The sequence below is a fragment of the Leucoraja erinacea genome, chromosome 8, assembly GCF_028641065.1.
Source record: "Leucoraja erinacea ecotype New England chromosome 8, Leri_hhj_1, whole genome shotgun sequence".
NCBI lineage: Eukaryota > Metazoa > Chordata > Chondrichthyes > Rajiformes > Rajidae > Leucoraja > Leucoraja erinaceus.
This window is the reverse complement of record NC_073384.1, coordinates 71,908,689-71,927,203: the sequence shown is the minus strand read 5'-3', so window position 1 is coordinate 71,927,203 and position 18,515 is coordinate 71,908,689. Positions and strand designations below refer to the sequence as shown.

The window sequence follows — 18,515 nt, the reverse complement described above, 5'->3', positions numbered from 1 at the left end:
TTAATGGCATTTTTCAAAAATGTATTTCATGCAGTGAACATTTGGACTTCAATGAACAGAATATGAAGCGAAGTGAGCACAAACTTTGGCTGATGTTATTGCACTTGCCCAGCTCTATGGACTAGAATCATTTAATCTTCAATTTCTTGTCAATAAGAGTTTCCATAGCAAACAGAATTTATCGTGAGTGAATGCAAAGAGCAAACTGGGAAGGAAGGTGAAATCAGTTTCATGTGTATTTAACAGAAATCAGTGAATCCCGAATTTACAAACTGTGAAAATACCAGAGAACTCTTCGGATTTGCACTGATGCATTGCAGTGTCACATGTACAAGTTGTTTAGAAACATGTTATTGCCACAGTTTAAGTTTGTGACTTCTGAGGGCAATTCCTGACGTTTACATTCATTTATTTAATTTCTATTTACTCAGAGGGATGGTGTGGCTCAAAGGCATTTTGAATATGAGGAAACAAAGAAATGCAACAATAAATATGCCGGAAACCCCTGTTGAAAAGTATGCATGTGGAAATCAACAATTAATCAACAGTTCCCGCCTGTGCCATGTGTTGGAATGTGTGGAGATTTTGGAGTGTGTGGAGATAACGTTTTCAATTGAATCAGCTGTTGCCTGCAGAACAGGTGAGAACCAGGAAACGCATAATTTAAAGGATTTTATTCTCGTTCACAGCTTATTTTGAACATTTTTTTTAAGTCAGCAGAATAATGTTCCAGAATTCATAAAAGATGCAAAATGACATTTCTTTAGCTGGCCAGCTAGTGGGATCACAGTTCTGACTGTTCAGTTTAATCAGCATCCGATTACTTTGACTTGAACAGGCTTTCCCAATTGAAGTGCTCAGCAACCTCCACATCTGTGCTTTTTGGAATTTCAGGGAATATTGTTTGCATCTTTTCTCTGAATTCCGCCAACTGCAAAAGAGGAGTTGGGAGAAGAGAGATTTGTGGGAACAAAAAAAAAATATTTGCAACAGTAATAATCAGTTTTTACTAAAGGTATTTATATTTTCTATTAAAAGGGACTCTTCAGTTTTTGCAAATGTGTGAAATCCATTTGGTTCAGAAATATTCTGAGTCAATAACTGTGTAGTTACATTTCAGAATGGCTTACATTGTTCTCGGAATAGCTCCAGAAATCTATAAAATTGTTTCTTCATGTTACATGTGATGCTAAAATTATCAATAATAATCGTGGACGTCCATTTACAGAGTTATATAAATACCATAAATAAGTGCTCAAAAATCTGTGCATTACTAGTCAACACAAAGTCAACTGAGGAAATCTCTCACGATAAACGACAATCTATTTGAAGATGATTCATTGGATTAGAATCAGATTTGCTCTGTTAAGAAAAACAGTAATGTTGTTATTAATTCTGCAACGATAATCTGCCAATATTTAAAACCAGAAGTTAAGAATATCGATTTACAATAATTTACAAATTAGGTATTGTATTAAAATTCTAAACTTAACGACATTATGTCAAATCTTGTCCCAGTGCTGTTCTGGAAATAGGCACATTGTGGAATAAGACGCTGCAAAGGGAATTGTTTTTATCTCTCAATTCCTTACTTCAAGGGTCTCGAAACCAATTCAATTGGTTCATCTGAAACTTTGCCAAATCCTGTTAACATTTGGCAAGTGTCCAATTTTGAGTCTTATCTTTTGATTACATGCCGAGTGAAACAGTGAGGAGGAACTTGTCATTAAGAAGATTAATTGGTTCCCAAGAAGATGGACAGCCATTTTGCTGAAAATATTCCTTCCATAATATAAACAAGCTATGAGATTGTTTAGATCACACACCATACATAGTGCATTTACACATGCACTTGAATTAATAAAATACAAAAAATGACATCTAATTAGTAATAACTATCTGGTTATATGTATCTTTGTTCCAATTTTGATTGGGATATTGAACATTAAAACCTTTATCCTTCTCACAAAAGTATTTGCACAAAGTAATTGAGGCTAGAGAAGGCTGAGCAGAAGTTTTGAATGCAACATCTGATGGATATTTTCATTGTTAGTTATAACATTTTATTGGCTGTAACAAATGTATTTGAATGTGCAATAATGCCTGAACCAGATGTTTGATGAGAAAACAAATTCTTAGATGAACCATGGCCTGGTACAGCCTTTTAGTTCAGAGAGATACCCGGCAGATCACAGCTCATTGAGGTCACACCTACCAATGATCACTCGTACACTAGTTCCATGTTATTTCAGATTTGCATCCTAAACAACAGGGGCAATATACAGAAGCCAATAAACCTACAAATCAGGTCTTTGGAATGTGGGAAGAAACCTGAGCACCCAGAGAAAACCCACGCGGTCACAGGGAAAATGTACAAACTCCATACAGACAGCACCCATAGTCAGGATGGAACTCTGGTCTCTGGCGCTGAATGGCAGCAACTCTACTGCTGCGCCTCTATGCCACCTTTTGATGCAATCCTACAAATGTCATCATAACATGGAGCATGTCTCTACATCAGTTGGACATCACAGTTTAAAAAGCATTACATGTGATCAGATAAATATTTCATTTTCCCCCAACAACTTCGTGATATAATTTACAATTCCTTTCCTATTGTAGGAAGCTAGGTATTCCTTTACTGAATTTTTATGTTTGCAATTATGTACCTTGAAATAATGAATGGTTGGAAAGATCAAAGATGCCACTTGATTTATTTTCTTCCTTAAATTTGTGTCACAATACCAATAGTGAGGCTGATTATTCATTTTGACAAAAAAGTGGGTTATATTTCAGTTGAGACAGATTGAGAACAGAACAGAAATGAATTAATTGGAAATTCATTTTAGTTAAAAATGTTGATGTTATTAAAAATACAAATTATCATCAATTGAAACAATTGTCAATGATAAATCTTGTCTCCTACTCCACACCTCCCTCTCTCCTGTAGCAACACGTTCTGGCAATACCATGCCCCTAGCCTGATGAACATTTGACGGATGCTCCAGCAGCATTGCTGTGGGAAAGGCCAGTTGCTCTCGACAGAGCTTGAACCCAGAGTTCCCAGCTATTCTTGACAGGAGAATCAGTGCAAGGTGAGTTTTTGATTATTTTACAATCAAAGAGTTGGCAGTGTTCACAAAATCCATACAGTTGCCTCTTTCTTAGCTTGGGATTAAACTTTTGTAGATGGAGTGCCCCAGGTCTGGCAAATCATTCCATTACTGATTTCAGTCACCTAATCCTTAACCATAATGGCCTATGAGATTGTTCAATCTAATGTAACTGTAATGACACATTCCACAACTAATGCTACTGTCTTACACTTTTGATGCATTGCATCTTAAAAAAGTATCTGACATTTCTCTGGAAAGATGCGGTAATATACATTTAATTATGCCCAAACAAATGTATATAAAGGTCAATTTTCTAAACTCTATCCTCACAACTCTAATAACAAATTGAAATAAAAAATTCCTATTAACTGACTCAAAACAGAAAGAGGTGTTTAGGTAGCACATCTGAAATGCACCCGGAGAAAACCCACGCAGGTCACAGGGAGAACATACAAACTCCATATGCACAGTACCCATAGACAGGATTGAACACAGATCTCAAGCGCTGTAAAGGTAGCAACTCTACCAATGCACCACCTTAGTAATGGCAATGCAATACTAGCAATGGAAGTCTTTTCTGATATCCTTTCATATATAAATGGGTTCTTACAGGTAACCACCATGGCCCTGAAATCCAGGAGTGATATTATTTTTGCCTTTAAACTTTGCACAATCGGCTATCAATTATTGGAATTAAGGATGCCATGTGGGAATAAAAGGGATACCCGTAGATTGTGTTGAGGCTTGTCCGCTATAACTGACTATAAACCGAAGGTGGGCAGTATCTCTGGCAACAACGGGTCCCTTCCAGATGAACTCAATGCATTCTACACCCGCTTTGAGCCCACCTCGCCCGTCTCGGGTCCGCCTGTATTAACGGTTACTGTGGCAGATGCAACTTGTCCAGGTGGAGACCATAGCCGCGTCCTCAGGACCCGAGCGGATCAGCTGGCAGAGGTATTCACAGACATTTCAAACCTCTCACGGATTCGTTCTAAAGTCCCCACTACCTTCAGGGAGACTACTACTCTGGTACCAAAGAAAGGTAAAACCCCCTTTTCACGGTGCGACTTGACGCAAGAGGTAACCAGAGTTTGACATCGTGGGAATCTCGTGCGGTAACAATACGGCATTCGTGGACCACCGTGGCGCTAACGGCAGGTAATCGTGTACCTTGGGTACTCGGGAGAAAATTCAAACATGTTTGAATTTGTCCAAGAGTGTCTTGTGCACTTGTGGTTGAGCATTGCAACATTTTATGAACGAAGTGTCCCGTGCGATATCCGTAGTAACTCTTGCGGTCACCGTGGGAACTCCTGCGAACGGTGAACCCAGAAGTTGGATAGAGTGAATCCAGCCAGTTTGCTATTTACATACAAATCTAATAAAACTAGCTAAGCATTTCATTAATGTCAGTGTGTCTCTTTTTGTCTGAAAGATGGGGGTGTCTTCATTTACTGGCGGGTGGGTGTCTGTCACTGAAACAGGCAGGTAAGATTTCGCATCCACCTTGTGTGTGCGTCTCTCTCTCTCTCTCTCTCCCTCCCTCTCACACAGGCGTGAATGGATGAACTACGCGGGCCAGACAGCATTTACGGAGGGAAATGGACAGACGACCCATTCTTCAGGCTGCCTTATGTCTCCCCCCCCCCCCCCCCCCCCCCCCCCAACTCCCACCCACACACGCGAATGCAGGAGAAACTCCGCGGGTGCAGCAGCATCTATGGAACGAAGGAAATAGACAACGTTTCGGCCCCGCTGCACCCGCTGAGTTTCTCCAGCATTCGTGTGTGTAGGTGGGAGTTGGGGTGAGGGGGGGGAGACATAAGGCAGCCTGAAGAATGGGTCGCTGTCCATTTCTCTCCGTAGATGCTGCCTGGCCCGCGGAGTTCATCCATTCATGCCTGTGTGAGAGAGAGGGAGAGGGAGAGAGAGAGAGAGAGAGAGAGAGAGAGCGAGATGGGCAGAGAGTTGCAGATGCGGGAAAAATCTAAGGAAGACATAAACGCTTGAATAAACTCAGCGGGACAGGCAGCATCTCTAGAGAGAAGGAACGTAAATGCTGCCTGGCCCGCGGAGTTCCTCCATTCATGCCTGTGTGAGAGTGAGGGAGGGAGAGTGTGAAGAAGGCTCTCGACCCGAAACGCCACCCGTTTCTTCTCTCCAGAGATGCTGCCTGTCCCGCTGAGTTGCTCCAAGCAACTGGTGTCTATCTTCAAAGGACTGACCAGGACTGCCTCTCTCTCTCTCTCTCTTTCTCCCTCCCTCCCTCTCACACAGGCATGACTGGAGGAACTCCGCGGGCCAGGCAGCATCTACGGAGAGAAATGTTCAGCGACCCATTCTTCAGGCTGCCTTATGTCTCTCTCCCCCCTCCCCCCCCTCACCCCCCCAACTCCCACCCACACACGCGAATGCTGGAGAAACTCAGCGGGTGCAGCAGCATCTATGGAACGAAGGAAATGGGTAACTTTTCGTGAATAGATGCTGCTGAACCCGCTGAGTTTCTCCAGCATTCGTGTGTGTAGGTGGGAGTTGGGGTGAGGGGGGGGGGGGGGAGAGACATAGGGCAGCCTGAAGAATGGGTCGTCTGTCCATTTCTCTCCGTAGATGCTGCCTGGCCCGCGGAGTTCATCCATTCATGCCTGTGTGAGAGAGAGGGAGGGAGGGGGAGAGAGAGAGAGAGAGAGAGAGAGGCAGTCCTGGTCACTCCACTATGGCTACATCTTGCGTCAAGTCGCCCCGTGAAAACGAGCCATAAGGTAGCTTGCCTCAATGACTGTTGCCCAGAGGCTCTAGCATCAACCATCATGATGTGCTTTGAGAGAATGGTGATGGCGTACCTTAAATTTAGCCTCCCATCCAGCCTTGATCCACTGCCATTGCTTACTGTCTCAACAGGTCCACAAAGCCAACTCTCTGGCCCTTAACTCATCACTGGAACACAGAGACAACATGACTACTATATTAGATTCATATTTATCAACTCTAGCTCTGCCTTCAACACCATAATCTCATCCAAACTCATCTCCAAACTCCTGGACTTGGGAATCAGCTCCACCCTCAGTCTTTCGATCCACGACTTTGACCCGCTGGCCACATTCAGTGAGGTTAGGTGACGACATCTGCTCCACAATAATTCCCAACACTGGTGCTCTACAAGGATGCATTCTCAGTCCTCTACTATACTCCCTATAGTCGCAACTGCACAGCCAAATTCGCTACAACTCCATCTACAGGTTTGTTGTGCTGAATCACAAACAATGACGAGACGGATTACATTAGGAAGCGAGAGAGAACCTAGTAACATAGTGTCAGGGCAATAACCTCTCCCTTAGCAAGATCGACCTCAGAAAGCGTGTTGGAGTACGTGCCCCAATCAGCATCAGAGCTTCAAGTTCCTTGATGTTAATGCCATTGATCTGTTGTGGACCAGACACACTGATGTGACAGCTAAGGCAGCAGACCAACATCTCTATTTCTTGAGGAGACCGAGGAAATGTAACTTATCTCCAATGACTCTTATAAACTTCTGCAGATGCATCATAGAAAGCATACTGTCAGGTTGCACCACAGATTGGTTTTCGAATAGCTCTATTCGGACTGCAAGAAATTGTAGATATAGCCCAGTCCATCACACAGACCTGACTTCTCAACATTGACTCCATCTACACTGCATGCTGCCTCAGAAAAGCAGCAAACATAATCAAAGACAGTCAATCACCTCCTGCCCTACCAGCAGAAGAGTTATGGGGATGTCCCACTGTACGAGGTAATTCAAGAGTTCTCCCGAGTTTGCCCTGTTTCCAACTCGGAGAATTACGGTAATGGCCGCTCGTAGGTACTCGGGGCTCTCGTGGACATTTTTTCAACATGTTGAAAAAGCTTCACGAGTCTTCCCAAGCTTACCACGTTTCCCCGAGTACCTGCCGTTAGCGTTACGAACTGCTAAGAGACGTCCCGAGCTCTGACATACCCGCAACGTACATTCTACGTGCTTACCACGAGTTTGATTTTTTTTTAAACTCAGAAGAGCTCTTGAATTAGCTCGTACAGTGGGTCAGCCCCTTTAGCAGTTTACACAATGGCCTTATTAGCCAACTCAGAATCCATAAAACCAGTACAAGTCATCCTTGATTGTGAGAGGCTTAACCAAATACAATTCCGAATTTTATGCTCCTCACTTTCAAATCCATTTTAATCTTTATAGCTTTTAGCTAGTTCATACCTTCATTTTTTTTAACTATTCATTTTTGGGAGTTGGATATTTCAGATTTATTGATGTATTGCCTGTCCTTGGTTATCCCTAATATGTTGGTGATCCATCTTCCAGAGCCACTGCAACATTGTGTGGTGATTTTGATAAAATGGTAATGGCTTGACAGATCACTTAAGATGAATATTGAGAATCTATTAGGTTGTTGTGGGTTTAGAGTCGGATGTAGCCAAAGACGGGCAAAGGGGGCTGGTTTACTACCCAAATGCACCAAATGAAGAAAGACTGGATAGACTCGGCTTTTACTTGCTAGAATTTAGAAGATTGAGGAGGGATCTTATAGAAACGTACAAAATTCTTAAGGAGTTGGACAGGCTAGATGCAGGAAGATTGTTCCCGATGTTGGGGAAGTCCAAAACAAGAGGTCACAGTTTAAGGATAAGGGGGAAGTCTTTTAGGACCGAGATGAGAAAAAAAAAATTCACAGAGAGTGGTGAATCTGTGGAATTCTCTGCCACAGAAAGTAGTTGAGGCTGGTTCATTGGCGATATTTAAGAGGGAGTTAGATGTGGCCCTTGTGGCTAAAGGGATCAGGGGGTATGGAGAGAATGCAGGTACGGGATACTGAGTTGGATGATCAGCCATGATCATATTGAATGGCGGTGAAGGCTCGAAGAGCCGAATGGCCTACTCCTACATCTATTTTCTATGTTTCTATGAGATTTACAATAATCCACTTCATTGCTGACAATTGATTTATTACTCCAGATTTAATTATCTGAATTCAATTTTCCTAGCTACCAATCCCCGATTTGAACTCAAGGCTCCTGAACGTTCACTCAGGCAAATAAATCAAGCAAATTGGTGGTCACTTCCACCAAGATGACCACAAGAGACTACAGATATTGGAATCTGAAACAAAAAAACAACTGCTGGAGGAACTCAGATGGTTGGACAGCATGAAGTTCCGATGGAGTGTCGCAACCCAAAATATGGACAATTTCTCTCTTCCCCTCCTCTGCTTGCATATGCTTCTTAACCCGAGGAGTTCCTCCAGCATTTGATTTGGTTTTATTTTGTCAGTTCTGTCATTGCTATTGACTGCCAGTGGTTCCCCAATGCTGCTGCCAATGCTTTCTCCATACACTAACCTAATACAAATTTGTACAATTAAATCCTTTGCTGGACTTTTCACCTAAAAGATTTTTTTTTTAAATCAAGATCTGTCTTTGCTCAGATAAATGTATTGAAACTAGCTCGAGGCAGCTTCCATTCCCTCGTCACCCGGCACCTCAACTGCCCTGTCGTTTTAATCACAGAGGAGTCTTGAGACTGGAAATCGCTGTTCCAATTATAAGTAAAAACCTGATATCCTGAAAACAGCTGACGAATTGCATAACAGTACAGTTTCAGTGACTGGTGATTCTGGCAAGCAGTATGAGATTAAATACTTACACTGTGGGCTCCTACAGTTTTCCAGATCGTTAGGCTAAGCAAACCAACCCCGCACCAAGCATAGAGAGAGCCCCAGCCCAGGGCCTTCAGTGCAAGTGATGCGCCATTCTCGGGAACTGCAATGGATGCTGCCATCCCCTGGAATAGAAGGAAAAACACGAATGGTTTTCACTTGCATCACACCTCAGACCAATTCAAAACATTTCACTTACAATGAAATACTTGTGTTTGACCATTGTGCACATTAAATCAGTTAATGCAAGTCAGATTTGGAAGGTTTCATCTGAAACAAAAACAAAACTTATTTTCAATTATATATATCAAACCCTTCAACTTGTAACATCGGCTGTGGAGAGCCAGTAGCTTCAAGTCCCTGGGCATACAAGCAAGGACAATGAGGCTGGTGTCAGAAATCAGAGTCACAAGGCAAGATTGGAAAAGGTTGGGCTTTTCAAATTTTGAAAGGCACCAGCTGACACATCTTCACCAATTGCATAAGATTATTAATAATGGAGCAGATAAATCTGGAAAGTTACAGCGGCAAGACAGAGAGAGAACGGGTTTACATCAATAAATGGCAAATTTAATGGTGCTTCAAAGTTCCTTGCATGAAGAGTAGGAAGAAAAATAAGAGTCCACTAACGAATATAGGAATACATTTTGATTCCTATATTCCTTAAAATCTTGATTCCCTTAGCCTAAAGAGCTAAATCTAATTCTCTCTTGAAAACATCCAGTGAATTGGCCTCCACTGCCTTCTGTGGTACAGAATTCCAGATTCACAACTCTCTGAGTGAAAAGGTTTTCCCTCATCTCAGTCCTAAACAGCATACCCCTTATTCTTAAACTGTGACCCCTGGTTCTGGACTCCACCAACTTCGGGAAAATGTTTCCTGTATCTACCCTGTCCAGTCAATAGACAATAGACACCCGCTACCTTCAGGTAGAAGGTACAGGAGCCTGAAGACTGCAACGACCAGGTTCAGGCATGGCTGCTTCCCCACAGCCATCAGGCTATTAAACTTGGCTCGGACAAAACTCTGAACATTAATAGCTCATTATCTGTTATTTGCACTTTATCAGTTTATTTATTCATGTGTGTATATATTTATATAATGGTATATGGACACACTGATCTGTTTTGTAGTCAATGCCTACTATGTTCTGTTGTGCTGAAGCAAAGCAAGAATTTCATTGTCCTATCAGGGACACAGGACAATAAACACACTTGACTTGACAATAAACAATAGGTGCAGGAGTAGGCCATTTGGCCCTTCGAGCCAGCATCACCATTCAATGTGATCATGGCTGATCATCCCCAATCAGTACCCCGTTCCTGCCTTCTCCCCATATCCCCTGACTCTGCTATTTTTGAGAGCCTATCTAGTTCTCTCTTGAAAGCATCCAGAGAACCTGCCACCACCTGAGGCAGAGAATTCCACAGACTCACCGCTCTCTGTGAGAAAAAGTGTTTCCTGGTCTCCGTTCTAAATGGCTTATTCCTTATTCTTCAGCTGTGGCCCCTGGTTCTGGACTCCCCCAACATTGGGAACATGCTTCCTGCCTCTAGCGTGTCCAAGCCCTTAACAATCTTATATGTTTCAATGAGATCTCCTCTCATCCTTCTAAACTCCAGAGTGTACAAGCCCAGCTGCTCCATTCTCTCAGCATATGACAGTCCCGCCATCCCGGGAATTAACCTTGTAAACCTACGCTGCACTCCCTCAATAGCAAGAATGTCCTTCCTCAAATAGAGGACCAAACCTGCACACAATACTCCAGGTGTGGTCTCACTAAGGCTCTGTACAACTACAGAAGGACCTCATTGCTCCAATATTCAATTCTTCTTGTTATAAAGGCCAACATGCCATTCGCTTTCTTCACTGCCTGCTGTACCTGCATGCTTACTTTCATAGACTGATGTACAAGGTCCCCCAGATCCCGTTGTACTTCCCCTTTTCCCAACTTGACACCATTTAGATAGTAATCTGCCTTCCTGTTTTTGCTACCAAAGTGGATAATAAGTTTATCCGTATTAAACTTCATCTGCCATGCATCTGCCCACTCCCCCAACCTGTCCAAGTCACCCTGCATTCTCATAGCATCCTCCTCACAGTTTCCACTGCCACCCAGCTTTGTGTCATCTGCAAATTTGCAAATGTTACTTTGAATCCCTTCAACCAAATCATTGATGTATATTGTAAATATCTGCAGTCCCAGCAGCGAGCCTTGTGGTACCCCACTAGTCGCTGCCTGCCATTCTGAAAGGGACCCGTTAATCCCTACTCTTTGTTTCCTGTCTGTCAACCACTTCTCTATCCATGTCAGTCCTCTAAGAATTTTATATGTTTCTATAAGATCCCCTCTAATCTTTATAAATTCCAGCGAACATAACCCCAATCGACCCATTCTTTCATCATATGCCAGTTCCACCATTTTGGGAATTAACATGGTGAACCTATGCTGCACTCCCTCAATAGCGATAATGTCCTTCCTCAAATTAGGAGACCAAAATTGCACAAAATACTCCAGGTGCGGTCTCACCAGGGCCCTGTAAAACTGCTGTAGGACCTCCTTGCGCCTAAACTCAAATCCTCTCGCAATGAAGGCCAACATGCCACTGGCTTTCTTCACTGCCTGCTGTACCTGCTTGCTTACTTTCAGTAAGCACATCCAGGTCTCATTGCACCTCCCCTTTTCCTAATCTGACACCATTCAGACAATAATCTACTTTCCTGTTCTTGTCAGCAAAATGAATAACCTCCCATTTATCCACATTATACTGCATCTGCCATGCATCTGCCCATCACCCAACCTATCTAAGTCATCCAGCAGTCTCATAGCATCTTCCTCTTAGCTCACACTGCCACCCAGCTTTGTGTCATCCGCAAACTTAGAGATGTTACATTTAATTCCCTCATCTAAATCGTTAATATATACTGTAAACAACTGGGGTCCCAGCACCGAGCCTTGCGGCACCCCACCAGTCACTGCCTATTTTTTCTGAAAAGGACCCGCTAATTCCTACTCTTTGCTTCCTGTCTGCCAACCAGTTCTCTATCTATGTCAATACCCTACCCCCAATATCATGTGCTCACTAATCTCTAATTAAATTTAGAGATTAATTTTGCACACTAATCTCTTGTGTGGGACCTTGTCAAAGGCTTTTTGAAAGTCCAGATACACATCCACTGGCTCTCCCTTATCCATTTTACTTGTTACATCCTCAAAAAATTCCAAAATATTAGTCAAGCATGATTTCCCCATCATAAATCCATGCTTTCCAAATGCGCTGCTATAAACATCTTTAATAGCATGCTCCTGTAATCTGCACTTGTTATAATCAATGTAACTCAAAAAAAGTGGACCAAAATATTCCAGTCACCACTGATCCCATCATAAATCCACAATTTCTAGAGCCCGATCCAGTCCATGCTTTCCAATGCAGCTCAAAATAACATCTTTACATTGACTCCTGCATCTTCCCCACTACCAATGTAAGGCTAACTGGTCCATAATCCAATGTAACTCCACAAAAAGTGGAGTTACATTGGCTACCCTCCAGTCCACAGGAACTGATCCAGAGTCATCCACAATTTCTAGAGCCACCTCCTTGAGTACTCTGGGATGCAGACCATCAGGCCCTGAGGATTTATCTGCCTTCGGTCCCAACAGTTTACCTAACACCATTTTCTGACTAATGTAGATTCCCTTCAGTTCCTCCCTCCCACTAGATCCTCGGTCCCCACGTATTTCTGGGAGATTGTTTGTGTCTTCCTTAGTGAATACAGAACCAGGGTACTCATTTAACTGTTCTGCCATTTCCTCGTTTCCCAATATAAATTCACCTGTCTCTGACTGTAAGGGACCTACATTCGTCATCACTAATCTTTACCTTTTTTCATACCTAAAGAAACTTTTACAGTCTGTTTTTATATTTCCCGCAAGCTTTCTTTGTTGTCCTCTGTTGAGTTCTAAATTTCTCCCAGTCCTCTGGTTTGCCGCTTCTTCTGGCCAATTTATATGCCTCTTCCTTGGCTTTAATACTATCCTTGACTTCCCTCGTCAGCCTCCCAGTTTTATTTTTTTGCCAGACAGAGATGAACAATTTCTGGAGTTCATCCATGCGGTCATTAAATCTTCATCATTGCATCTCCACTGTCAACCCTTTTAGTATAATTTGCCAGTCTCTCCTAGCCAATTCCCGTCATACCTTCAAAGTCTCCTGTCTTTAAGCTCAGGACCTAAGTCTCTGAATTAACCGTGTCATTCTCCATCCTATTGCAGAATTCCACCATATTATGGTCACTGTTGCCCAAGGGACCTTGCACAACAAGATTGCTAACTAATCCTTCCTCATTAAACATCCTCATTAATCCTTCCTCATAAAACTCAACAGCATAGTGTTTGTTATTAGATGTGAATTCCAGAAGTTTGGACAAATGTTCAGAAAGGAAGGTCCAAATTCCAGCAAAGTAATTGGGGAATTTCAAATTTAATCAAGAAATAAAAATTATTTTTGGAATTGTAAGGTAAAAATCATTTGATAATAAAACAAAAACGAAAATATTAGAGATTCTGAAAATCTAAAATAAAAATAGAAAGTGCTGGAGTAACTCAGCAGGTCAGGAAGCATCTATGGAAAACATGGATAGGTGACATTTCTGGGTTGGAAGCCATATTCAGACTATCTCACTACTTACATATTACTTTTGGAGCTGCACAGTATCCAGTATTGGACTATCCATTCATCATCATTGAGTTTAAATCCAAGAACTCTTTTTGTTTTTCAAACCAGCATATGCATTTCCTTATATCTACTGTTTAAGAAAGAACTGCAGTTGCTGGAGAAATCAAAGGTAGACAAAAAATGCTGGAGAAATTCAGCGGGTGAGGCAGCATCTATGGAGAGAAGGAATTGGCAACGTTTCGTGTCTGAAGAAGGGTCTCGACCCGAAACGTCACCAATTCCTTCTCTCCATTTGTTGTCTACCTTCCTTATATCTACTGCCTGGCACACAAGTGGGTGGTATTGCGGATAGTGAAGATGGTTGTCAAAAATTGCAGCAGGATCTTGATCGGTTGGCCATGTGGGCTGAGGAATGTTTTGGAATTTAATACAGAGAAATGTGACGGGTTACATTTTGGAAAGCCTAACATGGCAGGACCTACAGTACCAGTAGGGCTCTGGGAAGTGTTGTAGAAGAAAGGGATCTAGGAGTGCAGTTACATTGTTCCTTGAAGGTGACGCACAGGCAGATGTGGTGGTCAAAAAGGCTTTTGGCACATTAGCCTTCATTAAGTCCGAGTATTAAGTATAGAAGTTGGGAGGTCATGTTGCAGTTATATAAGATGTTGGTGAGACCACATTTAGAGTAATTGTGTTCAGTTCTGGACACCATGTTATAGGAATGATGTTAAGTTGGAGAGGGCACAGAGAAGATTTACAAGGATGTTGCCAGGATTCGAGGGTCAGAGCTATAGGGGGAGGTTGGGCAGGATGGGACTCTATTCCCTGGTGTGCAGGAGGACAAGGGATGATCTTCATCTTTTCAAATCATGAGAGGAATAGATTGGGTAGACGCGAAGAATCTCTTGCCCAAAATCTGGGTAATCGAGAACCAGAGGTCATAGGTGTTAGTTTTTTCACACAAAAGATGGTGGGTATGTGGAATGAACTGACAGAAGAAGCAGCTGAGGCAGGGACTATCACAAGTTTTAGGAAGCAATTAGACAGGTACATGGATAGGACAGGTTTAGAGGGAGAGTGTCCAATCGCAGGAGAGTGGGACTAATGTAGAAAGAATATGTTGGCTGGTTTGGGCAAGTTGGACCGAAGGGCCCGTTTCCACACTGTATGACTAAGTGGCTCTAGACAAGTCAAAGGCAATTTGACGTACGTAATAAATTCTGTCAGTAATGCCAACACCCCAGGACGAAGTTCAAAACTCCTACAAATGTAGACAAATCGATTTACTCAATTAAGCCTAGTGAAAACTCAATGGACTGAGTCACCGCCAGGTTAGTCATTGATCCTACAGTAACTATGTTAAAATTTGTAGAATGTTAACATAGGTACTTGCTGCTCCACCTACCTTATGAAACCATCCAGGACTTTTCTTTTTAGCCATCGCAAGCGTTGTGCCAAAACCTGCTAGCATTCCCACTGCAGCTACAGTACCAAGGAAAAGACCACCTGACAAAATAGAGTCAAGAGAGTCAAAAGTGTTTTATTGTCATAAGTGGGACCCGTTGGGTCCCTGTCACATGGGAGCCCTGGTCCCCCAATGCAATCCGTTCCCCAATGCAATATTCCACCCCTCACTCTTAGCCCCAAACTGCGTAGGCGCGACTCATTCCTCCTCATCCTCCAGCACTCCCTCCCCCTCCTCTTCACCCTCCCTCAATCCCTGCCTCACCTCTCCATCCCTCCCCTTTCCCCTACCCACACTCCCTCCCTCCCTCCATAACTCCTCTCCCCTCCCTAGCCCCCTCCTAATCTCCCCCTATCCCTCCTCCTGACCTCCCCTACTGCCCTCCTCTCCCTCTATTTCCCCCCCCACCTCTCCTATTCCCCCTCCTCCCCCACTCTCTTCACCCCCCCCCCCACTTTACCCCCTCTTCTTCCCTACCCCTTCCTCTCCCTCAATCCCCCCACTCTCAACCTCCTCACCTCCCCAGGATCTTTCCCCTCGCTTCTTCCTCCCCTCCCCCCTCTCCCCCCTCACCTCTCCCTCCCTCTCCCCTACCCGCAATCACTCCCTCCCTCCATAAAAAGCAGCATTTGCAATTCCTTCCTCCACAGGTCATTCATTGTTAGCTGTGGTTCAGATCCTGTTGACCTAACGATTGGACCAATTTTGGAATGGGGTTGGGGGGGGGGGGGGGGGGTGTGTGTGTGTGTGTGTGTGTGTGTGTGTGCTGTGTGTGTGGATACCCTGCAACCCGACTCTGTGTGTGTCCGTGTGTGTCCGGTGCACAGCCTGCTCGGATGGCCCAACCCTGTCCCTCCGCCCACTCCGGCACACCGCCGCCGCTCGGCCCGTCCCTGTCCCACCGCCTGCCGCCTGCCCGTCCCTGCCCGCTTCGTCCGTCCCCCGCCCTGCCCACCCGCCTACCTACCTGTTCACTGCCACTTTAGAGATATGAGAGAAATGTGAAGCACAAAAAAAATGAGTAGATTTGTGTTAATGCGTGGATCACAGTAAATAAGGTTAATAAGCTGGAGACTGGGGGCATATACTGTCTCATTGATATAATAAGACTTGGCTGAAACAAGACTTCTTACCGAGTTGTCCAGAGTACAAAAAAAAGGGAAACATTTGGCAAAGCTATTTTTGAATTATAAAACAGATTACATACTCTTAGGTTCAAAGAGTATTTCAAAACAACTTAGAGTGTTCTTCTGTGTTCTAAAATGTGAAGAAGTGAGCAAAATAACTCAAATTAATGTACTGTAAACACTTGAACAGTGATAATGAGGCACTTCAATCATCATAATTATGTACAGGAGAATACAAGTATAAAAGAGGAAAGGGGTGTGATGGGTTGAAGGAAGTGGGAATCAAAATTCTAAGATTTTATGTGTGTACTTTCTTGATCAGTGAGGACATAAACAGAAATGCATCAAGTTCTGACAAGAGGGTTATATTTAAGTTGGTAAGCATTTTGTGATGGTATCCACAATTTATAGTGTGTGAAAAAAGGGGAAGCAAAAAGAAAATGTATGAAAAAAGTACTCAAAGGATGAGGACCCAATTTGTTAAATTGAATCATAGACAGGTAATTTGAATGTAATCTTGGGTAGGAAGGAACTGCAGATGCTGGTTTACACCATAGACACAAAAAACTGTAGTAACTCTATCTTCCTTCTATCCAGAAATGCTGCCCATTCCCCTGAGTTGCTCCAGCATTTTGTGACTATCTTAAAATGTAATCCTTGTGGGTAAATAAGAAAGATGCCATACGATCCTGCTGAGAAGTACTGGTGAGAAATTAGAACAGCAGGAGCCGAACAAAGTCTGGAACCGAACTGAATTTTAGAACCGAACAGCAGTATGAATTTTAGAAACTGAACAGCAGGTAAACAACAGCCATAAGCAAAAGTGGAACAGATTTTAAATGTTATTGGGGTGGCAACATGGGTACTTTGGACTATTCAGTATATGTGAGGATAATAAGTAATTTAGGATAAAATAAACTAATTAAGGTTGGTCACTTAAATAATAAGCTATAAATACCTTTAATCATTTGTACTTTGTTTTCATCACTGGACTTGAGTGACTTGTTGCAGGCCTCCAGCTCGGGATCTCTGGCAACACGTTCAGTTTTCATCTCTCCAGAACAACAAGCTGTATTTTTGTGAGTTTCCATCTATGTCAGTATCAAATAAAAACAGCCTTGACTATTTATGCAGGAGATAGACACAAAATGCTGGAGGAACTCAGCTGGACAGGCAGCATTTCAGGACAGAAGGAATGAGTGACGTTTCGGGTTGAGGCCCTTCTTCAGACTCGGTGACGTTTCGGGTCGAGACTAGAGATGCCTGTCCAGCTGAGTTACTCCAGCATTTTGTGTCTATTTTTGGTGTAAACCAGCATCTGCAGTTTCTTCCCACACGTTTTGACTATTTATGCAGTCGGTTTGTAATAAACATAATCTAACAATTCCCAGTTCGATCTTCCCTGGAGAAGCGCTGACAAATCAAACCTCATCCTCAGTATTCATCATTGCTGTCAAGATGATGTGAAGCAGAATGTATAGGAAAGGACTGCATTTCAGACTTCTCGCTGTGAATGTCGAAAGTATGTAGTCTGAGTGTTGATGGAAATCATGTCTGATTCTCTTAAAGGACTATGTAGAAAGGAACTGCAAATGCTGGTTTACACCGAAGATAGACACAAAAAGCTGGAGTAACTCAGCGGGTCAGGCAGCATCTCTGGAGAGAAAGAATGTGTGAAGTTTTGGCTTGAGAGTTTTGGCTTGAGACCCTCTTTCAGACTGTGAGTCAGGGGAGAGGAAGACTCGAGATATGGAAGGGGACGGTGTGAAAACAACAGAAAAAAGTCGAAGTTAGACACAAACAATGATCAAGGAAATGTAGATTGGTTCATTGTTAGCTGAGAGGGGAGTGGAAGATTGCAACCTTCACGTGGTCCGCCCTGTTTCGACGAATGCAATCAACCCGGCATGCACAAACAAATAAGATCAAATAGAACAAGTTGTCCTACAACTTTAGGCTGTGCCCGCCATATGCAAGAAGAAGAAGCTGAGAGGGAGCTGACAACGAAGCATACAAGCAGCAAAATTAATCAGGACAGTGAAACATTTTCACATCTTACCCTTCCATATCTCTCGAATCCCTCTCGCCTGACTGAAGAAGGGTCTCGACCCGAAACATCACCCATTCCTTCTCTCCAGAGATGCTGCCTGTCCCGCTGAGTTACTCCAGCATTTTGTTGTGAATCTGTGACCAATGCAACTAGTTGGGGAACGGGATGGAGAGAGAGGGAAGGGGAGGGGGTGGGGGGATGCAAGGGGTTATTTGGAGTTAGAGAGGTCAATGTTCATACCGCTGGGTTGTGAGCTGCCCAAGCGAAATATGAGGTGCTGCTCCACCAATTTCCGTTGGGCCTTCACTCTGACAGTGGAGGACAAAGATCTTAGAGCTCTAAGATCTCTGGTGGAGGAGGCCCAGGACATGGGAGGGGGGGGGGGGGGTGTGGGCG

General features: G+C 43.3%; 1 protein-coding gene across 4 annotated transcripts; it reads right to left on the bottom strand.

Moving 5' to 3' along the window:
- Nucleotides 1–657: 657 nt before the first annotated feature.
- On the bottom strand, nt 658–18,504 carry tmem242 (transmembrane protein 242). Of its 4 annotated transcripts, none has more exons than XM_055639979.1 (5): nt 18,360–18,504; nt 17,028–17,138; nt 14,883–14,983; nt 8,788–8,925; nt 658–931 (listed from the first exon to the last, which is right to left on the bottom strand). In XM_055639979.1, exons 1-5 carry the CDS (start codon nt 18,487–18,489, stop codon nt 821–823), a joined length of 591 nt encoding a protein of 196 aa, XP_055495954.1. In that variant the 5' UTR covers nt 18,490–18,504; the 3' UTR covers nt 658–820. The 4 variants fall into 4 exon arrangements, with proteins under 4 accessions (XP_055495954.1, XP_055495952.1, XP_055495953.1 ...); XM_055639977.1 differs by having other exon boundaries at nt 17,028–17,160; nt 18,360–18,503; XM_055639978.1 differs by lacking the exon at nt 18,360–18,504 and adding an exon at nt 18,129–18,348.
- Between the last annotated feature and the right edge of the window lie 11 nt (nt 18,505–18,515).

Coding starts and splice junctions, on each gene's coding strand:
- tmem242 (XM_055639979.1), bottom strand. CDS start 18,489: ATGTCCTGGGCCTCCTCCACCAGAGATCTTAGAGCTCTAAGATCTTTG. Junction 17,139..18,359: donor GGGCAGCTCACAACCCAGCG/GTATGAACATTG, acceptor ACAAAAATACAG/CTTGTTGTTCTGGAGAGATG. Junction 14,984..17,027: donor CAAAGTACAAATGATTAAAG/GTATTTATAGCT, acceptor CTATTTTGTCAG/GTGGTCTTTTCCTTGGTACT.